Source organism: Urtica dioica, chromosome 5 (assembly GCF_054948205.1).
Source record: "Urtica dioica subsp. dioica isolate 48M chromosome 5, U.dioica_male_clone48M_v1_H2, whole genome shotgun sequence".
Classification (NCBI taxonomy): Eukaryota; Viridiplantae; Streptophyta; class Magnoliopsida; order Rosales; family Urticaceae; genus Urtica; species Urtica dioica.
This window is the reverse complement of record NC_142760.1, coordinates 32,500,474-32,527,746: the sequence shown is the minus strand read 5'-3', so window position 1 is coordinate 32,527,746 and position 27,273 is coordinate 32,500,474. Positions and strand designations below refer to the sequence as shown.

The window sequence follows — 27,273 nt, the reverse complement described above, 5'->3', positions numbered from 1 at the left end:
CAACAATCTTTAGATCAGGGACACCGACTATGGCCTTCTCAGGTACAATTATGTGCATGCTCCTGAGGTTCAAATGACCAAGCTTTTGATGTCATAGCTTAGGTTCATCTGCCTTGGACAGAAGGCACTTGGTGAGCTGAGTGTTTTTTTACTGGAGACCACATGTAGCAGTTGTCTTGAGACCTGGTTCCTTTCATAAGCTCATCTTGTTTCTCATTTATCACCACACACTTATCACGAGTAAAATTAACACGTAAATTAAAGTCACAGAGTGGACTGATACTAATAATATTAGTAGTGAGACCTTCAACCAATAATGCCTCTGTTAAATAAGACAAGACAGGATAGTTGAGCTGACCTTCACCGATGATCTTGGCCTTCACCCCATCACCAAAGGTGACATGGCAATTGGAGTAAGGTTTTATGTTGGACAAAAAGTCCTGAACACCGGTCATGTGACGAGAGCAACCATTGTCAAAGTACCAATCACTGCCCGTGGAGGCACTCAGAGAGGTGTATGCAATGTTGCCGCGAAAGGATGCATTTTTCACTCTCCATTCCATGCGAGGAGTGGGTTGATGACGTGGTTGAGGCTGCCTCTGGGAAGATTGATGTTGATGAAGGTTCCTCCCATAAAGGCGATAGAAGAAAGGCCGAATGTGACCCCTTCGTCCACAATAATGGCAAATCCAACGAGGTCTGTTGACAAGAGACCTGGCTGATCTGTAAGGATGCTGCCAATGCTGATTCTGGAACTTGTTACCACCAGATGTCTGATACATATTGCGTGACATCTGGTCAGCAGACTTTTGAGGGACAAAAGTAGTCTGAGATGTGGAAGCACCATGAGTATACCCAAGCCCCATCATGTTCTTCACATGTTTCCCAACAGTGAGAATTTTATCCAAGCTGTCAGTGCCAGAGTTCAACATCTTGACAGATTTAGTCATCTGGTCAAGTTCCCCCATCTAAGCAGCTGACTTCGCGCTTTAGATCAACACCGGTTTCTAAGACCCTTGTCTTGTCTTCAGTAAGAGAGAGAATGAGTGCATTCTGCTTGTCAAGAACCTGAGACTCTTCAACCCATTTAGTATGTGATGCGGAGCTTATAGGACTTTCCTTTATGGAGACATGGGACCGTAAAAGCCGGAAATAGCTTTAAAGATCATGTGCACCAATTCTGGAGATAGTTGCAGATCTGGTGTATATTTCCTTTAATGAGCAATATTTGTCATATTTATTTTCGTTAATCTATTTCCATGTTTAGAATGATTTGTTGCAACTATTTTTGGTTTATTGCCTCTTTATTTTATTTCCTTTTTTTTCTCAGACTATAAGTTTTATTCTCTATCAGTGTAATGGATTATTATTATTGAATTAAGAAAAGTCAAGCTCTGCTTGCAATCCTATTGCGTTTCCTTTCGTTTTTATATCGCTCTACATCAGTTGGTATCAGAGCCTTTCCGATCACCCCCACCATCGCCATGGCGCGCCGAGGCCGACGTGGAGGAATTCCCGATCGTGATGCTGATCTAGATGACGTTTATAGACGTGAAGAATTCGCCGGATTCCGTCAACAATTGGAGGCCCTCACCCGCTCCGTCGATGCGCTTCTGCAACAGCGACCCGCAGCGCCACCGGCCCCATTGGACGGTTCCGACTATGACGACGATAACCCGTTCGCGCCCGATCTTGCTGCTCCGCCCCCGGTTCGTGCGCGCGCTGAAGGTGTGGATGGCGATATGCGATGGGAATCGGCGTTCAAGATGGAGATCCCGGAGTTTCACGGCAATGTCAACGCCGATGAATTTCTCGACTGGCTTACAGCAGTCGACGAAGTTCTTGACTTCAAAGGGGTCCCCGAGAACCGACGAGCGTCTCTCGTCGCGACGCGTTTCCGTGGCCGCGCGGCCGCATGGTGGACGCAAATCAAAACGCAGCGTGCTAGATCCGGAAAACAGAAGATTGCTACGTGGGAGAAGATGAAGAAGCATATGCGATCTGCGTTTTTGCCGTACAATTACGCCCGCACGCTTTATCAAAGCCTCCAAAATCTTCGCCAAGGCACGAGGTCTGTCACAGATTATTCTACCGATTTTTTTATGCTTTTGGCTCGAAACGACATCGCCGAGACAGTGGATCAAACTGTGTCCCGCTACATCGGAGGCCTACGTGTCCAGATACAAGACGTGTTAAACATGTTCGATCCCATCACTGTTTCTGAGGCGCATCAACGCGCCCTCGCCATTGAGAAGCAACAATCTCGCCGCCCCTACAACGCGGCCCCGACGACTACGCAACAGATCCGAACAGCCCCTACCACTGTCCCGCGGGCTCAGATTACACCTGTCCAGGCCCTCCCTGGCACGAACCCAGCCCCTCCCCCGGCTGTTGATGGTGGTCTTCGTTGCTTCGGTTGTGGCGAACCGGGCCACCGTCGAAATAATTGTCCACGAAATCCGCGTCGTGGCTTACTCGCCGAGGAAGCACACGAACTCTTTGGCGACCCTATCTACGACGACGATGCCGACGAGCCCGAAGATGTCGAAGAATTAGCGGGCGATGTTGGTCATGCACTTGTTATTCGCCAGAATTTTCTCGCTCCCCCGGTCCGCGACGATGCTTGGCTACGCAACAACATCTTTCAGTCTTCTTGTACAATCGGTGACAGGGTATGCCGCTTTGTGATCGATTCGGGTAGTTGCGAGAATGTCGTTGCCGAAGAAGTTATCAAGAAGTTGGGTCTCGTGGCGGAACAACACCCCAAACCGTATAAATTGTCGTGGCTTCAAACCGGCACCGATGTTAGCGTCTCCCAACGAGCTTTGGTGAAATTCTCGATCGGCGCAACGTACCGTGATGAGGTGATGTGTGACGTTGTTGCAATGGATGCGTGCCATCTACTTTTGGGCCGTCCTTGGCAATTCGACCGACACTTAATCCACGATGGGCTGGCCAACACGTATAACTTTTACTTCAGAGGAAAAAAGATCGTGCTTCTACCGTCCAACCCGGCGAAAGTCACTGCTCGTCGACCGACCATGTCACTGCTCTCTCGGTCCGAATTTGAGGCGGAGATGACCGAGTCGGGCGTCGTCTATGCGCTGCTCGGCAAATCTATTTCCGATACTCCTCCGGTTCCTGCGATCGTACAGCCATTGCTTGACGAGTTCCGTGCCGTTTTTCCACAAGAGCTTCCATCCAAGCTTCCTCCACTCCGAGACATTCAGCACCGGATTGACTTCATTCCCGACGCGCCCTTGCCTAATCGAGCACACTACCGCATGAGCCCGTCGGAACATGAGGAGCTTCGTCGACAAGTGGAAGAGCTTCTTCACAAAGGGCACATTCGCGAGAGTCTAAGCCCGTGCGCGGTTCCTGCCTTGCTCACGCCAAAAAAGGATGGCACATGGCGCATGTGCGTCGATAGCTGGGCAATTAATAAGATTACGGTTCGTTACCGTTTTCCTATTCCACGACTCGATGATCTCCTTGACCAATTGGGTGGCGCTCGTGTTTTTAGCAAGTTGGACTTGAAGAGTGGATACCACCAAATTCGCATCCGACCCGGCGACGAATGGAAGACTGCGTTCAAGACCCGCGAAGGTTTATACTAGTGGCTTGTCATGCCGTTCGGACTTTCTAACGCGCCGAGCACTTTCATGCGAGTAATGAACCAAGCATTGCGGCCTTTGATCGGTAAATTTGTCGTCGTCTATTTTGATGATGTTTTGATTTATAGCGCTAACGCCGAGGTTCATTTACAACACCTTCGCGAAGTTCTCGATATTTTTCGCAGTCACTCTTTCTATGCTGCCATCAGAAAGTGTGTTTTTCTCACCGACCGTGTCACCTTTTTGGGCTACGTCATCACCGCTGATGGGTTAAGTGTGGACGAATCCAAAGTCGAAGCAGTCTCTTCGTGGCCACAACCGCGCACCATCACCGAGGTACGGAGCTTTCACGGTTTAGCATCTTTTTACCGTCGATTTATCCCACACTTTAGCTCCGTCATGGCTCTGATCACCGAGTGCATGAAATCGGGCCATTTTCATTGGTCACCTCAAGCAGCAGAATCGTTCGACCGAATTAAAGCACTGCTCACGAGTGCACCGGTTCTTGTCCTTCCGGATTTTGGGCAGCCCTTTCTCCTCCACTGTGACGCGTCCAAGGTCGGTATTGGCGCCGTACTTAGCCAAGGCAATCGTCCAGTCGCATATTTTAGCGAAAAACTCACCGGTCCGAAGTCCCGTTACAACACTTATGACGTAGAATTTTATGCGATTGTGCGCGCCATTCATCATTGGCGACATTACCTCTTTCATAAGGAGTTCGTGCTCTACACCGATCACGACGCGTTAAAACATCTTGGGACACAAGAGAAGGTATCATCTCGCCATGCTTCTTGGATTTCATTTCTCCAACAGTTTACGTTTTCTATAAAGCATAAGGCGGGAGTTTTGAATCGCGTGGCCGACGCACTGAGTCGCCGTCAAGCCTTTCTTACCGAGCTGCGAGTGGAAGTTCCCGGCTTCGACGTGATGACCGAGCTCTACGCCGGAGACCCATTTTTCTCCACTGTGATCCAGTGACTCAATGCGGGAGAACACGGAGAATTCTCTTGGTCGGAGGGTTTTCTCTTCCACAATACACAACTTTGCATTCCAGAGGGTAGTCTTCGTCTCAAGATTATTCGCGATCTACACAATGAGGGTCACGTTGGGCGCGATCGTACTCAACAGCTTGTCGCAGACAATTATTTTTGGCCGTCTTTGCGGAAAGATATCGCACACTTCGTCGCTCGGTGTCGTACGTGTCATCTCGCAAAGGACAAATCCACTAACGCGGGTCTTTACATGCCTCTCCCAATACCGACTCAACCGTGGGTCGATCTTAGCATGGATTTTGTTCTTGGCCTTCCCCGTACTCAGCGTGGCCATGATTCTATTTTTGTAATCGTTGACCGGTTCTCGAAAATGGCACATTTCATCCCGTGTCGCAAGACAACAGATGCGGTTAACGTCGCGTCTCTTTTCTTCCGGGAAGTGTACCGTCTTCATGGCCTGCCGTCTTCAATAGTCTCGGACCGCGACACACGATTTCTCAGCCACTTTTGGCGCACACTTTGGCGACTCGTCGACACCCGCCTCGACTTCAGTAGTGCATATCATCCCCAGACCGACGGCCAAACCGAGGTTGTTAACCGATCACTCGGCAATCTCCTTCGGTGCCTCGTTGGTGAAGCGGTTAAAACGTGGGATTTGAAGCTTAGTCAAGCCGAATTCGCTCACAACCATGCCATGAATCGCAGTACGGGTTTTAGTCCATTTCACGTTGTCTACGGTGTCGTTCCGCGTGGACCGCTCAATCTCGCCCCAGTTCCCGATCACACGTGCATTCACGGCGACGCATCGGCCTTCATCGAACAACTCCAACACACCCACCAAGCTACAGTGGCAAATCTGGAAATCGCTACAGCCCAATACAAGCTCGCTGCAGATAAGAAACGACGACACGTTGAGTTTGACATTGGTGATTTTGTTTGGGCAGTCCTAACCAAGGAACGTATTCCGGCACACGAGTATAACAAGCTCAAGGCGAAGACGATCGGCCCCGTGGAAATTGTCGAGAAGATTAATGCTAATGCGTACCGCCTCAAGCTTCCTTCCCACATTCGAACGGCCGACGTTTTTAACGTGAAGCATCTCATTCCTTACACCGGCGACAACTCGGAGGACGACATGGCACAAAATTCGGGGACGAATTTTCTCGACCCAGGGGAGAATGATGCGGAGCTTATAGGACTTTCCTTTATGGAGACATGGGACCGTAAAAGCCGGAAATAGCTTTAAAGATCATGTGCACCAATTCTGGAGATAGTTGCAGATCTGGTGTATATTTTCTTTGATGAGCAATATTTGTCATATTTATTTTCGTTAATCTATTTCCATGTTTAGAATGATTTGCTACAACTATTTTTGGTTTATTGCCTCTTTATTTTATTTCCTTTTTTTCTCAGACTATAAGTTTTATTCTCTATCAGTGTAATGGATTATTATTATTGAATTAAGAAAAGTCAAGCTCTGCTTGCAATCCTATTGCGTTTCCTTTCGTTTTTATATCGCTCTACATCAGTATGTAAAACATTATAAGCATCATTCATAGTATCATCAGAGAGTTCATCATCTGTAACAAATTTCTTAGAGGATTCAGCAGATTCATTAATAGATTCAATGTTATGAGTAGGAATAGAAGCTGTGAAGGCAACAAAATTTCTTATCTAATCAGAGTCACTATCTTCTTCCTCCTCATCAGATAGAGTGGCATTGTATCCCTTTGCAGAAAGTTGTCTTTGACATCTTGCGAGACATTCTTCCCAATCATCTGGTTAAATCTCTTCATAACCATGCTATAGTTTTTGGCCAGCATAGCAATAGTATCATCAATTTCATTATCAGAATCAGATTATACATGCTCCTTCTTATCATGAATAGAACTTTTGAGAGCCATTCATTTGTGTTTCTTCTCCATCTTGGGAAGAGATAGCTTGAAGGACATGAGGGATCCCATAAGTTCATCAAACTTTAGCGTTTTAAGGTCATGAACCCCCTCTATTGCTGTGATCTTCATCTTGAATATTTGGCTTAATGCCCTCAAGGTTTTTTTTACCAGATCTTCATCCGTCATAGGTTTGCCCAGAGAGTAGGATTGATTGGCGAGATCTCTAATACGCATATTGAAGTCGGCAACAGATTCATCTTCAAGCATAGTGAGAGCTTCGAAGTTTGTAGTGAGATATTGAAGCTTCTGCTCATGAACTTTAGTGGTTCCCTCATATGCGACATCAAGAATTTTCCAAGCTTCTTTGGCACTCGTGCAGATGTTTATAAGCCTGAAAACATTTTTATTAACCCCGTTAAATATAGCATTGAGTGCACGAGAGTTACCCAATGCAACCTCATCTTCAGTAGGGCTCCAGTCCTTCTCGGATTTGAGACCGGTCACAGCCCCTTTGTCATCAATAGAAGTTGGAGCTTCCCAGCCATGGATCACTGTCTTCCAAGTTCTGCTGTCGAGAGATTTCATAAAGGCACTCATACTGGATTTCCAGTAAACATAGTTGGTTCCATAAAGAATCGGAGGACGATTGACCGACCCTCCTTCTCTGGAACTATCCATATCTGGTAATCAGAATAAAATATCCAGGAAACCACCCAAAGATATAGGTGCCTGCTCTGATACCAATTGAAATTCTGATTAGTCACAAAGACATGATGTCGCACACAATGTATTGACAATGTGTTTGACAACTTGTTTGAACACAGAAAATGGATAAACAACAAAACAGTGCAATAAATAAAAGACGCACAATATGGTTACCCAGTTCGGTGCTACAACACCTACGTCTGGGGGCACTCTGCCAGTGGAAGTTTTGTAAATATTAGGTAAATAACAACTAATATAACGTGGACCTATCTTAATTTTTTGCACTTTCCAGTTGTATCATTCCTGTTTGAATTTCCGAATTTATTTAAAATTTGAATTTTTATTTCGTGCCTATTCAAATTTATACAAAATCTGTAGGCTTAATTCGTTTCCTTTTTTTAGCAACTGTTTAATTATGTGAGATTGATTTGTTTTCTTATTTTTCGTATCTATATAATTGGTAGTTATTATTTTCAAAATTAACCGAGAAGAATTTCTTTGTATTTCATAGTGTTTTTTCCAAGCACGCAGTACTTTTTTCACTCTAACGTTTGGAAATTGCAGCGTTTCACACTATGGCTGGGTTTTTTTTTTTATGGAATCATGTGTGGTTCTTAATTTTTTTCTTATGTTTTGTAGTACACGCATAGTTTTACATATATTTAGTGGTATATTTACATATATTTACCGTCGTTCTTATGTTGCAATTAAGTTTTTTGAATATCAATGGCTAGAAAATGAGAATTCATTGTCAATCGATGAAAATACAGAATGTAATAAAAAAATGATCGATTTACAAACTATTATTTTTTATGACCTTGATTTGAAAAACTTCCCCATGAATTTCGATGTTAATGTCAAAATGATCAAAATGGTTGTTAGTTACATCACTGGCCAGAGAACGCTCGTCGTCCTCTCCAATTCTTCGCCGGACCGGGCGGAGGTAGAGATAGAATAGATGTTTTCCAAAGGCGATAAACAGTCAATGGGTTTTCTTTATTTTTTGTTTGTATTTTTTGGTATTTTCTATGCAACTTCATCGTGCTGTAGCGGAGGTGTAGGCGGCGAAGGATGAAACAGAGGTGACAAAGGTGGAGGTTATGGTCGTTGGGGCATGGAGATGGTTGAGGTTACGTCGGTGGCTAGGAACATAGTGGAGGCTATTTCCATGGGGGCATAGATGGAGATCGCTAGTCTAAACGCTCGAAGGTGGTGTTGACGTATTCAGAAAATATATGACTATAGATTTACATATTTGGTACCTGTTATGTGTTATTTTCAGTTGTAAATATTATTATGTTTATGTCTTTCAGATTTACCTTTGTGTAATCATTTGTAAATAGTTGCAAATAATAGTGTAATCAGTTGTAAATAACTGTAAATAACAGTGTAAATAATTGCAACAATAATAAAAATTACAATCGGCAGTTTTTTTTTTTACTTGAATTTTATTTTTCGGAAATTCTCTTTGATTTTGAATTTAATTTTTTCGACAGTAAATGAGAATAATATTTTAGGGAAATTAGTTATAATTTTGGAATATTCAGTCAATCTAAAGAATATTTCCCATTTTATCGTATTTAGTTATGAGATTCAAGCCATTTAGTCTTTAATGATACATAATATTTGATTGAATATTGATACATTATGTGTATTAAGCAGTTAAGTCATTCAAATCTTTTTTATTTTATTGGTTTGGGCGGGAATGATATTATGGGTATTCTTGTAAAATTGCGCTTGTAAATAAAATGCAGTGACTATTAAGTTGGCTATTTAGCAATATCAAACATTTAAGTTGACTATTTCCCTAATGGACCCTTAAACTAATTAACAAAAGTAAATTATGCCTCTTTAGGAAGTCTATCATCATGTCTTAATTTCCTTTCGTATGTTATGTGCAAGTTCTGATACCCTATTATTTATTTATTTTTTATTTAAAATAATACTTATATTTTAGTTGGTAAGAAAAGTCGTATGAAGTTGTTATAAGAAAAAAAGCCATTAATAATAGTGAATATGTTTGGCCATGATAGCAAAATGTTTTAGCCTTACTTCAACAATGCGCTAGGTTTGACGAAACTGTGTCTTCTAGCACTAAATTATATTTATTTATTTATACTCTATGAGCGAAACATATATGTGCAATATATAGCTGTTTCGAACGCAAATTTTGTATATGTTAATCACAGAGACCAATGAAACTATGATATAACATGATCTCAGGTATCCGTAGTTGTGATAAATCAAATTGTACAAGGTGGAGACAATACGGCGATGAGCAACCAGCAGGGCCGGCCCAATGATTGTTAAGGTCTTAAGCGAAACATTAAAATGAGGCCTTACAAAAATAAATAAATATAAAATTCAAAAGTAATTGTATGACTTTTTTAACAGCAATTTTTAATTTTGTCTTCTTAAATTAAAAGGAAAAAAAAATGTCTTTGGGTTCGTGATTTTCGGTACTCGTCTTTCCGGAACGGCAATACCGAGAAAGTCGTCTCTGATCTCCCACCCATGGGCTGTTGAGTCCGTTACGGCTCTATCTACCCTCGATCGATCGGTTTGTTGAATTGTTGAGCTATTCTATTGAATCAGTACTAATTCGCGAATCAGTTAATTAATTAACTAACTGAATTGAGTTAGAATAATTAATTAACTGATTGGTTGAATTAAGAATTAGTTTAGGTTCTGATTTTTTTTTTGTGAGTAAAGTTAATTTACTAACTGACTGAATGGAATTATGTTAATTAATTGAATGCTTTGAATATGAATTAACTTAAGTTCTGATTTTTGTAAATTTTTTTGTGAATTTCCAATCCAAACATTTAGTTAATTAATTAGCGTAACTCAATTCAGTCTGTTAATTAATTAACTGATTCGCGAATGGTATAATTGTCTGCTAAGAAAAAATGGGCTATTTCCTTAATTAAATGAAACTTAGATTATTCCCCTAACAAGAAGTGTAAAATGGGCTAATGACAACATATTTCACATAGTTTATTTTATAAAAAATTCGAGGCCTTTTTTTCAAAAATATGAGGCCTTTTTTTAAAACATTTTTCACAAAAAATTTGGGGCCTTAAGCCTTTGCTTAAGTAGCCTACCATTAGGGCCGGCCCTGGCAACCAGATCCCAGAGAAGAGTTAAATTACATAGATTTATGAGAGAGAGAGAGGGTTCAAGAGGCGTATGTTGTTAATTAGGGTTTCGTTTGTTTCATGAACAGATCAATGTATCGACTCCCCTCTCGTTTTACCTTTTTTTATTGCATGAAACCTATTACTTGATGTATGTATATAATTATTTATACGGAGGCAGAGACGAGGAATACATATATAACACAACACAAACAGTTTATTGAAGCAACAAAGAAACAAGTACACACCATGGCCGAGCAAATACATGGATGGGGAAAGGTTCAAACATAACACAAAGAAACAGACAGCAGACAGAGACGATAGTAGCTACGCTATAGGTAGCATATCTCTATACTATCACCATTTTATTGGAGTACGATTACAAACACGTACGGCTGTATATGTATAGGCGTATTTATTCCTTGCAGGTTAGAGACCAGTCAGGAGGGCCGTGTCTGCAGGCAGTGCCGGGACAACATGAGCCAGTAGCGCAACGTTGACCTGACGGAATGCAGGGTTGGCACGATCCCCAGGCATACCCGTCGCACCAGTTTGGATTGCAACACCAGTCAAGTAATCCACACGGTTGGCCTAACGGCACGCAGCTATTCTCTGGGCTCGACAGCATCATCAGAATCAGCTTCCTGTTCCCGAACTTCATTCCGTCGTTGTGCTCTCCCGAGGACAACGAGGCCGTCAACGCCATGAGAGCTATCACTACTGTCCCAACCTTGCCAAAGTTCTTCATATTATTATTATCTGTTTTTGTATGTGATGTAGAAACACCATGCACTTCTGCTCTATTTATAATGCCAACAGAACTGCTGGGCCTTATCATCAATCAATCCCAAATGTGTGATACATATATTTTGCTTCACAAAATAATACCAAGTGGGACCCTGTCTATTCAAATAATTCAAAATAAATCAGTGACGTCCAGCTCAGGATTGGCTTTACCCGTTGATTCTATTTTGATTTTTTTACAAAAAATTAGGGAAATAGTCAATTAAATATGGCTAAATAGTCAACGTTTAATTAATTTTAGATAAATAGTCATTTTCAGACGTAAATTCTAAATAAATAACCAATGTTTATTATATAAAAATGATTATTCATCTAAAATGTATGTCTAAAAATGGCTATTTATTTAAGATATATTATATGTTGGTTATTTAGCAATGTTAAGTGTTTATGCTTGACTATTTTTATTAAGGGATCCATTTTTTTAAGTATAGTCTTTTTTAAGCTTCACTTGGTGGAACCCAGGGCCGGTCTTACCCTTTGGCCATTTAGGCCATGGCCTAAGGCCTCAAATTTTTAGTGAAAAAATTAATCTAAAAAAGCTCTAATTTTTTTTAAAAAAGACCTCAAAAATAAAAATTATTATGTATAAGACCCACTTTTTTTTATATGCTTTTAAAATAAAGGCCTCAAATTTTATTTTTGCCTAAGGTCCCGTAGTACTTTGGGCCGGCCCTGGTGGAACCTTGGCATACGCATGGACGTGATTTTTTTATTTTCTTAGTTAAGCAAGTCAGCAAGTAGTACTACGTTGAGCATATACATGCGTTTATATTTATTTAGCTGGACCTAAGTGTGGATTGTGGTCAACTTGCTCTTTTAAACCCAAACTAACTTTTGAACATGCTAATAATGACTTGGTTTTTAATTTCTTTTAGCTTTGAGGCTGAACAGACCTATATGAATAAAAGCTTGTTGATCGAAATTTTTGGAATTGATTATGTAGAATAACGCATAACTTTTTTGTCACGATAACAAAGTGCTCTGATTAAATTTCTCCAAATTATTTCACAGCATGTGTCCACTACGTACTGGTAAAAATATATCTTGAATTTAATTAAATAAACTGCTGTATGTTTTGTGTTTTCAAGTCGATCTCAGTATTATAATTGGGGTAAGCAGGTTGGTAAATGTCCGATTTTGGGGCCTCTCCTAAAAAGTATACACAAGTTATTAAAAATTATATATATATATATATATATATATATATATATATATATATATTGTGATAAAATTCGTATTTTATTTATATTTTGTTAATCACGGTTAGTACAAAAGATACCATGGTTTAGAAAGACGTACGTGACACTTCCGCATCATACGGCTCCGGTAATCCCGAGCTAGAAAATTTAGAAAAAAAAATATAGGTCTAGATCACCTATTTATTCATTTTATGTAAATAGAGAAAATACATTTATTTAATATATAAAAACGATAATTTTTAATTTCAACATCAAAATTGAACATGTTATATTTTTATTGACCCAACGTGGTAATTTATCTAAATTAGATTAATTAAATAGACAGTCTTCAATTAATGCATGGACCATCGTCCAGCAGCTAGACGCGGATTGAATATGCTGATAGAGAACGATTAGCTGAACACGATAAATTAATTAATTAAATAATCTAATTATTGCCCGTGGTAGGAATTGCTTGTAGTTTGTTGGGCCAACATTAACATGACATCTCCTCTACCATTCTATTATATTTATATTATACTAAAGAGAGTGCTATATTACTATAGTTAGAACAGTACTAATGGATCTCATGATATTTGCTATACGATTGTAGTTTCTTTTTGTAAATATTTGCTAAATGCTTTAGTTTTATTTTTTATTTAATAAATATATGACCACTACTACAAATGTTGGATTATACGACCATTTTCTAATAAGTGTTGTAGAAACTAGGGATTCTACAACACTTAACATAAGCGTTGTAGAAACTTGGTATTTTTACAACGCTTATGGTCACTACTACAAATGTTGGATTATACAACCCACTTTCTACAACGCTTATGACAAGCGTTGTAGAAACTATGGATTCTACAACGCTTATGACAAGCGTTGTAGAAACTTGGTGTTTCTACAACGCTTATGGATAAGCGTTGTAGAAACACCAAGTTTCTACAACGCATATGGTTAAGCGTTGTAGAAACTTGGAGATTCTACAACGCATATAGTTAAGCATTGTAGAAACCTGGTGTTTCAGATTTCCCACAACGCTTCAACAATCCGTTGTAGAATCCCCGCCGCGGCGCCATGTATTTTATGCCGCGGCGAGAACTTACTACAACGCACAGTAAAAGCGCTGTTAAAAAATGTAATCCGCCTCGGCGAAATTCCTCTCTCGCCGCGGCGGGTGGTTTCTACAACACTAAATAAAGGCGTTGTAGAAACTACCCGCCGCGGCGAGGTATATATCTCGCCGCGGCGAAGATATCTCGCCGCAGCTAGAAATATTATCCGCCGCGGCGAGTTGGATACCGGTTAAGCGTTGTAGAATCTGGGTGTTTCTACAAAGCTAATAGCTAAGCGTTGTAGAAACTTGGTGATTCTACAACGCTTGTGGTTAAGCGTTGTAGAATTAAATAAATTTCAGATTTCCCACAACACTCAGACTATCCGTTGTAGAATTCTCGTCGCGACGCCATGTGATTTATGCCGTAGCGAGAACTTTCTACACCGCAATGTCCAAGCGTTGTAGAAGGATGTACTTCGCCGCGGCGAGATTTCAACCTCACCGCGGCGAGACTTTCTACAACGCTTAATATAAGCGTTGTAGAATCCATTCTCCGCAGCGAAGGTCACTTCTCGCCGCGGCTAGAAATATTCTCCACCTCGGCGAGAAGGATACCGTGGCCAAGCAGTTTTTTAAGAAACTTCCTCGCCACGGCGAGGAAGGAATCTCGCCGCGGCGAGATGTTTCTACAACGATTATAATATCCGTTGTAAGAGCACCTCGCCGCGGCGAAGACATATTCTCGCCGCGGCGAGGAGTTTTAGGTTTTCAGTATAAAATGTCGTTTTTAGTTTTTTTTTTCTCATTTTTTTCAAAACACAAACGCGAGACAACCATTTTCGGCCAATTCTGTCCTGATTTTTTCTTCCAAAATCCCTCGTCACGTCCCCGCCGCCCCAAAATCTCGCCGTCGCCTTGTCCTCGCCGCCATCTCTCGCTCGCTATGTCCTCGCCGCCCCACTCTCTCGCGCCTCTCTCTCTCTCTTTAACATTGTAAGTTATGATTTTCTAAGTGTTTTATGGTGGTTATTGATTTAATTTCGTGTTGTTGATATGGATTTCGTGTTGTTGATATGAATTTCATGTTGTTTTCCCGAGTTGCATGTTGTTTGATTTTCTTAATTCACAAAATTGGGGTTTTTTTTTTTAATTTTCTTTGTTTAGAACACTAAATTAGGATTTTGTTTGACATATTATGAATGAATTTGAGTTAGAATTTGTGTTAGAATGAATTTGAGTTAGATTGCAATATCCGGATTGTGTTTGACATATTGTGACATAGGTTAGTGTTTAAAATGGTTATGTTGATTAATGTTGATATTGAATTGTTTATGAATTTGTGATTGTTGGAATTGTTTATGAATTTGTGATTGTTGGAATTGTTTATGAATTTGATATTGTTATGTTTAACTTAAGTTGGAATTGATATAGAATTTGTGATTGTTGTGACATAGTTAGTATTTAAAATGATTATGTTGATTGTAGATGTTGAGGTTGAATTTTTTATGATTATGCTTTGTGAAGATGAAAAATGGTTCGAATAAAAACTCCGGCGGGCGCCACGGCCCGAGCTCTACTAAAGTGATACGAAAAAGTCTACTAAAATAACGTTGTTTAATAATTGTTTTAAATACAAAAATAAAGTAAAATTAATATTTATATCATAGTTCAACTGATAATATTATATTTGCAACGACATGTTTTTTTTCCCCTATCGACACATGAGTAATACATGGAAAATTTTCATAACACTTATTTATTACTCTAATCTGCCTTTTGTTTTCTTAATCCACGTGTATGTTACATACATAACTAATTTCATTGTGTTCCACATAGTATCATATACTATATACGATATTTGAGGTTAAACAAATTTAAACGAACAATTATGACTATTCTTATGATTATTTTTTTGTGGAGTAATAACATACTGGTTACTTAATAAAAAATGCAAGGTTTTATCACAAAATGCTGATTTGCTACGCATTTAAAGGCCGTGTAGTTTAAGTTTTGCTCACAAGCTGAATTTCAACACACAAAATATTATTTATAAAACCATAAAAGGAAATTAAAATATACGTCAAATATATAGTCATTTGTATTAATCACTTGTTGTATCTTTTTTTTTTCTTAATGCTTTCTAATGGTCTTTTTTTTTCTTTTTTTTTTTTGGAAGTATTCTACTTGTATATTTAAAAGAGAGAAATTTTAAAAAAAAAAAATTGTGGCCAACAGATAGCAACATTGTTTTTTGTAATACTTTTCTAACATTCGAACATGCTTCAACTCCTCTGCAGACATTTTTTTTACCGTCTTATGTCAATCATTATCTCTATTTTTCTCTTATAAATCTTTGCAATATGACAACTTCTTCTTCAATAAATAAAAAAGTAAACATGTGTATGTATGGAGTGGACAGATCTAAGGGCGAAAATTGTATAAGAGAAATTTCATAAAGTCAATGGGTAAAATATCAAAGCTAGACGCATTAGTTTTAAAATATCTAAAAATAAATTTTTGTCACAAAAATAGACAAAAGTATCCTTTATATCAAATAAATACATCGTTTTTCTCTCGTAATAAATATAATTTATTTAATGTGTAGAGGAAGTCTTTCTTACGTAGTGGCAACCATAACCCTCTTGCTATCGATGTCCCTGCTCCATACTCATCATTTAGCAATCAGTTGTTTACCTATAGTACATACGTAACATTTTCGTGGAAATGAGCTATCGCTCTGCGAGAAAAATATAAAACTCACAAAACAAGATGAGTAATGCAATACATGAACCGGTTATTAGTATTTTTGTTCTAATAGGTGACAAAGTCTTTCTTAACATAAATCTTATCATATTTTCTATCGGGGCTCCCTTAGAGTAGTCGTACCAATTTCAGTATACACTTTGGAAACCAAGATATGAGGTTGCAAAGTCTCATACTTCGCTCCCTCTTATAAACTTATAACATATGAGAAATTTCCTCATTTGGGCCCGTAAGTCGGCTCGAGAAATTCTCCTTAAGACCTATGTAGCTTGAGGCGGTACGACTCTCTTACTTATATTTTCCCTTTATTATTCATATGACATGCAATATAAAAAAATATTACATGCATAACATCATACGTGACATAATTATAAACTAAATAAAATAATATGACACAGCTTACCAATGCATATGAAACATAACATAGCTCAACATTAACTAGCATCTCATGTATCATACATAAATTTAGTTAGGATAAAGACATGCACAACATCAACATACGTAACGTCATATAATTTCAAAAATATGTCATTAATACTCCATCATCATCACTTATCATATCACAACACAACATAAGCTAAAATTCATAAACGTATATATGTAATCATCGCATGACATATAACAACTCATAAATCACATCATCATACTTAAACATATCATACCATATATCAAGTAACTTATGACTATAAACATAACCACATAATACTATCAAACAAACCACGTCATGAATCGCAAAAACTCATCATAATTTTATTTAAAACTAATATGTGCTGTAGTGAAATTGTTTTCACCTGAAGTTGGAAATTACGATCTTTTGGATCGTGAATGGCTAAAACGCTCTACTCGGTTAATACAAAACCTAATAGAAATGATTAATAATTAGGATATCACTTAATAATCACTAAGCAAATATTATTCAAAACAGAAAAGGTTTCTGAAAAATTTATAACACATTGCTAAGTGAAATTACTAAAAGACCCTTAGCTGTGAAATCTCAAGAAAATAAAACTGTTGAAATAATAATTTGAACGTTTTCTTCTAAAGTGAAAAGAACAAAATCGGATTTAAAAATAATGAAAACTGAAATAAGGGCATAACCTGTAAAACTGAGTTTTATAACATTCTGAAAATGGTATGCTCACCGGTCTAAAATTATATCGTGGATATATTTCCACTGATTACACACTCATGAATTGTTTTATCATATGACAATAACACATAATCGTAGCTTGTATAAAACTTTCAACCAAAAATACGTTTTATAGCTATTTTTAAAATATCAAAAACTATGTTGTCTATAACAAGATAAAATTGTCTGAGCACCACTTGTAAATTATTTTTAGAATAAAAACCTTTCATCTAAAAATTATGAAATTTTAAAAACGTACCATAAACATCTTAAATATTCGTGTATAAAATTATGAGATAAAAATAATTTCGGTAGCTGTATAAAAAAACATGCTTCTTAAAATATATGAAACTCTTTCAAATCATAAAATATTTTTACCAATAAAACTCGTAAGAAAAAAAATACATAATAATCCTAAGAGAATAAAAGCAATGAGTTAAAAAAAAATACCACTTGATTACTAAAAAAAAAAAAAAAAAAAAAAAAAAAAAAAAAAAAAAAAAACTTCTAATGCTTGTTAGAAACATCAATTACAATAGACCACATGCTAATAGAGTTTTAGTTTCTTTTTCTTATTTTTGAAAGAAAATAAAGAGGTCTGATCTTGGGAGATAAAAAGGAAGGAAAACGAATGGTCTAGAAGTGTTATGAAGACGAGAGCGTGAAGAAAGGTATGGACATATCAAAGTCATAATATCTAAATTTAATGCAAATAAATGGCCACCTTAATATTGTATACGGTGCAATAAAGAAAAAAGAAAACCAATCGGCCCATATTCAAAGAGAGCAAGTATGTAACGCTAACTTTAAAGCTGACAATAATTATAGAACTTTTGTTATTTGAAATTGATTGACTGTGGTAAACGTTAATCCGTATAGCTTTATTAGAAAGCCATATATATAATCATATATATATATATATATATATATATATATATATATATATATATATATATATATATATAGTGAGAATCAGTTTAACGTGTATGTATATATATATAATAAGAAGAAATACTTTTTGGAGTATATATATACACACATCAATATATACTTTTATTTGATATACGGATTCAATATTTTAACCCGTTAATAAAAGTTAGTAAAGTACTCACATATTATATATAAAAAAAAACGATGACTCATGTTCAAATTTTAACTAATGTAATTTTATTTTATTTTAAAATTATTGAGGAGTAATTTATCGAAGGTCTTTCTCATAGTTTAAAAACGAGCAGATATACGTAGAACATAACAAATAACTTAAATTTGTAAAATTTACATTACGTAAATTTTTATTCTATGACGGTTGAGTTTCGAGGTCTCTCTCTCTCTCTCTCTCGTACAACTTTCTGATGGAATACGATGGTAGACGAGGCTCCTCCTTCCAGTTTTGACGGTGGTAGACGAGTTCCAATGAGTTTCGCATGGATTTGACTTCGACCAATCATAATGCCAAAAAAATATACGAAATTTATCACAAATTATCATAAATCATCGTAAAATATCTTAATTCAACATGAATTTCATCGTAAAAAATAGGTTAATTTCATTCTTAATTTATAGTATTTCATCGAAAATTACGTGAAATTTCAGATTTTTCTACGACAGATCAACATCCTAAGTGATTATAGATAAATATTTCACCAAATCGATTGAAGATGATTAAATAAGTTAAATTATCCATTATTTAGCGAAATCTACCCATTAAAAGAAGAATTGAGGGCTCTATGAGAGATAGAGAGAGAGAGAGAGAGAAAGAGAGAGGGTAGATGAAATGAGAAAAATTAAAGGCAAAATGAGAGAAAGAGAATTAAATAGGCTGAAAAGACGTTTTTGTCAAATTTTAGGTCGAAAATCTAATATTGAATATTTTGCAAAGACCTTTTAGCTTTCATATTTTACTACTTTTGAGGTCCGACATTATTTTCTGTTTGTCTCCTTATCAAGTTGAATATAATCCAAATACATTATTCGTTGACTTTTAGTCACGTAGGTCCATAGAGAATTACCTCATTTAATTATTAATAAGTATATTTTGTTGGAAGCAAAGAGCGAGCATACGATTTGTGGTCAATTTGTTCATAATAACTTTTGAACGTAGTTATGAGCTTTATTTTTATTTATTTTTTTTTATATTTTTTTTTTTTAGCTTTGAGACTGAATAGACCTACATGACTAAAAGCTGGTTGATCAAAATTCTCCGAACAAAATTCACAATAACAAAGTGCTCCATTTTTTTTTTCAAATTATTTTACAACATGTGACCCCTACTTTTTGAGATTTTATTATGCATTAAATCTCTTGAATTAAATTGCTGATTTTTTCTGTTTCTAAGTCGATCATTGTATTATAATTGGACTAAGCTGGTAAATGATTAATTTAAGAGTCCTCCTAAAGAAAATAGACACAAGTTTTTAATAATTATATAAGTTTTTATTTTATTTTTCTTCTACAATTTGCATGCAGCTTGATTTTTTGGGTAATTTAGCAAAATAACCAACTTAAACATTGGGAATTGCTAATATCCAACATTTTGTAAATATTAGCTGAATAACCATCTAATTTTATTTACACTTCTAAGTTTACTAAAATACCCCAATTTCATTCCCGCCCAATCGTACTTTCTTATAATGTTTAAATTAAAAAAAAACCAATAAATCGTGTATTAAATGCAAGAATCGAGGGCATTAAAGAACACATTGATAACCGCACGCAAAACTTGATTCATTTCCTCACCTTTGAAAAAAAAAGGCTTAACAAAAAAAAAACAAAAGTTCTCCTTTCTTCCCTGACGAGCCATTCCTTCGTCTTTCCGATTTTTCAAGTTTTATAATTTTGTGAAGCCACCATTTTTTGTATGTAGAGTACATTATATTTACATGAGATTTACGATGTTATTTACAACTATTTGCTTTATTCTAGCAAAGGTTCTGAAAATGAGTTGTTTACAATTATTTACACAATCTATGTACACAAAATGTTAATATGGCGAGAAAAATCGGCTAGAATAAAACGCCGATCAAAATTACGGAACACGTAAGTAGACATAGAGACATATTAATTAATAAATTTTGTGCCCCTAGAATTTGTAGTTTTGCATACTCGTGACGCTGTATTTAATGTGATATTGTATTTACACAGTTTTTACTGCAAATTTATATATAGTTAACTATAGTTTACGGTTATTTACTTCAAAATGGTATAAATTTTGTGTTATATGCAAAGTATTTACTGAAATTCGTATATATTAACACTCATTTACAGTTATTTACTTTATAATTACAAAACTTTTGGGAAAAAAGTACCAGTTTTATGTTATTCAAATTGTGACTTACAAAAAAGATTTGAATAGCTTACATGTCTAGGACACGTAATATACTAATATTTGATCAGATATTCTATATCCTTAAAGACTAAATACACGTAATCTCATAACTAAATACGAACTAATAGGGAATTATTCTTTAAATTGACCGAATAATTCAAATTTAAAACTAAACTGCCTAAAATAAAAAGATTTGAATGTCTTAACTACTTAATACACGTAATATATAAATATTCAATCCAATATTATGTATCATTAAAGACTAAAGTGCTTGAATCACATAACTAAATGCAATAAATATGGAAATATTATTTAGATTGACCGAATATTCCAAAATTAAAACTAATTTGCCTATTTATCTCGCAACTATTTACAATTGAATACAACTATTTATAAAAAATTTAGGCTCCCCAAATTAGATTGATGCAACTTCGTTTGAACAAGAGATCAAACATCAAGGTTTCCCATATCTGCAAAACTCTTTGAAACGTGGTGTTTCCCTAGATCAATCGATATATAAACGGAAGAATTGTCTCATGGCTATAAAAATTTCACAACGACAAAATAATCTCCATTAGATCTTCAATCTACACAGCCAAGATTCAACAATATTTCAAAACAAAAAATATATTAGTAGAAATAAATCAAAATCATGAAGCAATTGCACGGCCACTCACTCCTGTCCTCAAACGTGATATTCGGCCTCAAAATCCCCTAGTAACTCGACGGAGACAATTTTCCCTTCGCCTCTTCCAATGGCTTCCGTGGAGGCGGTGTGCACATGCCTGAATCCCTCCAATGGCTTCTGAGGAGGAGGTGTACGGATGTCGTCTTTTCCATTTTGATTACATTCTGTATTTTCATCGGTTGACAGTGAATTATGATTTTCCAGCCATTGACGTTCAAAAAACAAACTGCAATATAACAGCGACGGTAAATATATGTAAATATACCAGTAAATATATCTAAAACTATGCGTGTACTGCGAAACATAAGAAAAAAAAATTAAGAACCACACTTGATTCCATCAAAGAAAACTCAGCCATCGTGTGAAACGCTGCAATTTCCAGACGTTTAGAGTGAAAAAACTGAGTGCTTGAAAAAAAAAACTATGAAATACAAAGAAATTCTTCACGGTGAATTTTGAAAATAATAACTACCGATATATATATATATATATATGGATACGAAAATAAGGAAACAAATCAATCCCACGTAATTAATCAGTTGCTAAAAAAAAGGAAACGAATTAAGCCTAAAGATTTTGTTTAAATTTGAATAGACACGAAATAAAAAATTCAAATTTTAAAGAAATTCGGAAATTCAGACAGGAAGGATACAACTGGAGAGTGAAAAAAATTATGATACGTCCATGTAATATTAGTGGCTATTTACCTAATATTTACAAAATGTTGGTTATTTAGCAATAACAAACGTTTAGATTGAATATTTTGCTAATTAATTGTAATTGGGAATTTTATTTATTTATCAGGCGGACATGGAATGGCTGTCTGCAATTCTTATACCTTTCATTTCATCTATTCAAACGGGCCCAAAACAGCCCTGCGCGTCAACAGTTTGGGCTCGTGCTTTAAAAAGACGTACACTACGAAAAAGTTCGGTCGGATATGATTGTGTTGGGGAGATCATTCCGTTAGAAGAGTCAGTCAAACAATCGCTGTAAGACACAGTTGACCGAGTCAAGGCTGAAGGAATTGATACCAATATTGTAGTCATGAAGGTGAATCGTAAATACTTATAGTTTGTTTGCCTATCATGTCAGGAAAAAAGATACATTGATTATTGCTGGTTATAAATACTTTTTGACATGCATACATGATTGGTCTCATGATTGAAAGTAGAAAAGGAAAATGAATGTAAAAAATTGATGTTTTAAAAGGATTCCTTATGTCATCTCTCTTTAAGAAGTCTTTCATCATGTCTTGATTTCGTTACGGTATCTATATGTGCAAGTTGTGATACCCTATCAAGTTTTTATTTATTTAAAATAATACTGATGTTTAAGTGGGTAGGAAAAGTCATATGAAGTTGTTAGAAAAAAAACCATTAATAATATTGAATATGTTTGGCCATGATAGCAAAATGTTTTAGCCTTACTTCAACGCACTATATTTGACGAAACTGTTTCTTCTAGCACTAAATTTGATTTATTTATTTATATACTCTATGAGCAAAACATATATGTACATTATATAAGAAACACAAATTTTGTATATGTTCATCACAGACACCAATGAAACAATGATATAACATGATCTCAGAACTCCGTAGTTTTGTCAAATCAAATTGTACATGCGTTGCGTGTGTGGAGGACGAGAATGACAATAGGGTGATGAGCAACCAAATCAATGTAGTGGCGTATGTGGTGAATTAGGGTTTCATTTATTTCATGGACAGATCAATGTAGTATCTATTCCTCATGGTCGGGAAGCAATTAAAGGGCTTCTCGTTTTACCCTTTTTTGTTATTACTGAACATATGTTGTACGGAGTTTCTATTACTTGATGTGTATGTGTATAAATTTATATATATGGAGGCAGAGACGAAAAAGACGGATAACACAACACAAATAGTTTTTTGAAGCAACAAAGAAAGAGGAACATACAAACAGACAGTAGACGACGATAGTAGCTACACTATCGGTAGCGTATAGTATCATCATTTTATTAGAATACAAACAGGGCTATGTATAACATATAGGCGAATTATCGAGGCGTATTTATCATTCGCAAGTTCCCCATGGGATAATTGTACTCGATGTACAGGAAGTTCCATAACAGCAGGACTCTTTCATAACGCCGCAAGATTCTCCTTTGGGCTTGCACGGTTGGCACGTTCCGCTGATAATACCGTCGCACCAGTCGAGATCGCAACACCAGTCAGATAATGCTTTGCAAGGCTGGCCTAAGGGCACGCAGTTTTTACTTCATAAAATAATATAGAATATTCTCTTACACAAATATTATTTTTTTTCTGGTTTTTTGGACAGTTACAAGATATGCCCACCGCCACAGGTAATACATAATAATAGCTGCTGTGAAGCCACGTGCAGCTCATGAGGGTCTTTAGCTGATATTTATGTTTACCCTATTTTGATTTTTTAAGTATAGTCTCTTATAAGCTCCACTTGGTAGAACCTTGTCCAGTCAAATAAGCTTTAGGTGATATATGTACGTACACATTTCATTACCACGCGCGTCCCTGTTAGGTTAAACTCGAGAGGAAACTTCAAAAACAGCTAATCAATTTTAGCTGATCAGATGAATAGGCAAACGGTTATGGATTTGGGCATATAATATACCCAATTAAAGCCCTTTAAGTCTATTTAGTAATGGCAGCGTTTCAGGGCGTTTGAAGCTCTGAGAAAAAAGTTAACGCCCGTTTTAGTAACTGCTGGTTAGAAATAAATTAGGGTAAACTAGCAACGTAACCATTTTGAAACATAGTTTTTGGAATCTAGACAACGTTTGATAAATTTTGCAATCTAGTCATTTACTGAAATTTACGGATATAAAATACCCAATTTACCATTTTTCTTATACTTAATTGATCAAAGCACTAACCCACGTTTGAATTGTATACTGCTAATTAATTTCAGATTTTTTCGCAATTTAATTGGATATTTATTTAATTTAATAGGAGATTCGGTGATGTAATTAAAAGAAAAAGCTAATATTTATTTATTGAATAAGTCAAAGTCAAACACGTCAATGAATACACGGGATTAGTCATGAACCGTTCAAAATTTGAAAATAAATTTGGGAAAAAAAAAGAAATTGGTTTATTTGATATTATGCGTGTGAATCCAGTAATGCAATAAATGCACAAAAAAATTTACCATAATTAACAGAAATTAACAAACTAGCGGAGATTAACAAAAATTTACAAACATTTACACTGTATTTGCTTACACGGCTATAATGTTCATTAAAGAAATGAACGCTGAATAACCAACTTTGCCAAAGTATAGATTTTTTTTTTTTAATTCGAAATATATACACGTATTTATATTCTATACAGCAATTTAATTTCAGCTTTTTGAATTCATAATAGAAGATTCGGTGATGTAATTAAAAGTCAAAGGAAATATTTATTGATTGAATAAGTCAAACAGGATAATGAATACACATAATTACTCATGACCCGTTCAAAATTAGAAAATAAATTTGGAAAACAAAAATACCGTATTAAATGCATATTAAAGGAAAGGAAATAAATCGGCTCTACCTGCAAATATGTAAATTTACCATAATTAACAGAAATTAACAAAGCAACGGAGATTAACAAAAATTTACAAACATTTACACTGTATTTGCTTACACGGCTATAATGTTCATTAAAGAAATAAACGCTCAATAACCAACTTTGCCAAATATAGAATTTTTTTGAAAATTCGAAATATAAACTAAATATAACAAATTCGGCTACAAACCCAAGTTTCAAAACGTGGGCTAGTATTTTTAAAACCAAACCAAGACTAATATAGTAAATACCATCTTACATAAATATGACACGTCATCAAATTTGGCTAGATTAAAAAATTAAACGAAACGTTGGCTAGATTACAATTGCAACGTTTGATGTGGCTTAGATCGACTAATTTTTCAATAAATTATGTTGCTGAAATAAATTGCTTTTATTATTAGTTAGTTTCTCTACGTTTTTTCAAGCTGTAATCTGATGTGAATAGTCTATATAAAAGGTTGTATGAGTTGAGTGTGAAATAGAGAAAGATATAATAAAAGTATTGGTTTAAGTTTTGTTAAAGAAACTCTCTCAAAAAGTCTATTTCCACTTATTCCTAAATACTAATTAATTCACAAATTGATATTAAAGCCAAGATGAATTTTTGGAGTACATCGTCCGAACACATACCATTTTTACGACTTACTAAGTTGAACTAGATAAATGGAGTATTCAAATGTGGGTTTCGCTCGATGCCCAAGATGAATGGGAAGTAGTCCAAGATGGCTATGAGGAGTTGGCTCCAACAATTAACAAATCATACAGTGAATTAGTAGAAGGCGTTAAAAGAGACGTGCATGAAAGACAAAGCCGCTCTATATCTTCTTTTCCAATCAGTAGATGAGTCGAGTTTTGAGAAGATTTCCGATGTAATGATTTCGAAGGAAGCAGGGACAAGTTGGAGATAGTTTTCAGGGGTGTCGATCGAGTCAAATAACTGCGACTTCAAACTCTTAGAGGATAGTTGGAGGCAATGAAAATGAAGATTCGGAAGGAGTATCCGACTACATCACGCATGTTCAAGCAGTGGCGAACCAGCTAAAACGCAATTGACCGAGAATTTTGAGAATGTCGTTTGCGCTACTAAAGAATCAAAGAATCTAGAGGAGATGTTTGTCGATGAGCTTGCTGGTTCTCTGGAAGCGCATGAACAATGGAAAAAGAAGAAAAAAGAAGAGGATCTTGATGAGGCGTTAGAAGCTAAAGCAAGCCTGAAGGAGGACAAAGCGATGTATGCGTGAAAAAATAGAGGAAGAGGACGCGGCCTTGAAGGTCATGTTTTTGGTTGTGGTGGATATCACGATTTGAAAACAACTATGAAGAAGAAGACCAATATTTTTAACAAAACTGGCACGCTCGAGGATGTGATCGAGGTAGGGGCTGTTGGTCGAATTGCTCAAATATCGATTGCTACAATTGTGGTAAGTATGGCCACTATGCAAAAGAGTGCTACTACGAGGAAAAAGTGAAAGAAAATGAGAATCTAGTCGAGGAAGAGAAGACAAGTGAAGACGGTATTCTCATGATTGTGTACAAAGACACCGATGATGAAGAAGAGCCAAAACGATCAAGGAGGCAAAGTTCACAAGAGTTATACAAGTCAACAAGTGAAGCACACCAGATACGTCTTTTGGCGGAATTCGAGAACATCGATTTTGAACAATCAGTGAGAGATAAGAAATGGAAAATCGCTGTGAGTGAAGAGTTCAAGGCGAGGATTGACTATGGTGGAGTATCTTCTCCGGTTTCAAAAATGAAGACAATTCAGCCTCTTATATTTCTAGCGCCACAATTCAAGTCGCCGATCAATAAAATGGATGAAAAATCTGTATTTTCAAATGGTGTTGTTGAAAAGGAAGTGTATATGGAGGAGCCACCCGAGTACAAAGATTCTACAACAAATCCGAAATTGAGTTAGCAAAGAATGTAGTCCACCATGAGATAAGCGAGCACATTCATTTTACTCGGAAATATGTGAAGGAAGGTGATGCACGAATGAGTTATGTGGCGAGTCGTGATCAAGCGACGAATATTTTCACAGAGGAGCTGCCAAAGACGCTGTTCGAAAATCCGAAGAGAATGATTAGAATGAAGGATTGAAAAGCTTTGAGTTTAAGGGAGAAATTTGTTAGGATAAACTCAAAAGAAAAAATAGTCAGTCAACTTTGACCGATTAGATGGATGGGTAAATGGTTATGGATTTGGGAATATAATATACCAAATTGAAGCTCTTTAAGTCTATTTTGTAATAGCGCTTCAGATCATTTGAAGCTCTGAGAAAGAAGTTATATATGTTTTAGTAACTGCTAGGCAAAATGTAAGAGTGAAAAAGAAAAAGATAAAATAAATGTATTGATTTAAGTTTTGTTAAAGAAACTCACTCAAAAAGTCTATTACCTATT

General features: G+C 36.3%; 1 protein-coding gene across 1 annotated transcript; it reads left to right on the top strand.

Moving 5' to 3' along the window:
- The first annotated feature begins 1,484 nt into the window (after positions 1-1,484).
- Positions 1,485-3,617, top strand: LOC149397948 (uncharacterized). Its single transcript, XM_089614402.1, has one exon. The coding sequence runs from the start codon at positions 1,485-1,487 to the stop codon at positions 3,615-3,617; it is 2,133 nt and encodes a 710-aa protein (XP_089470528.1).
- Positions 3,618-27,273: the final 23,656 nt, after the last annotated feature.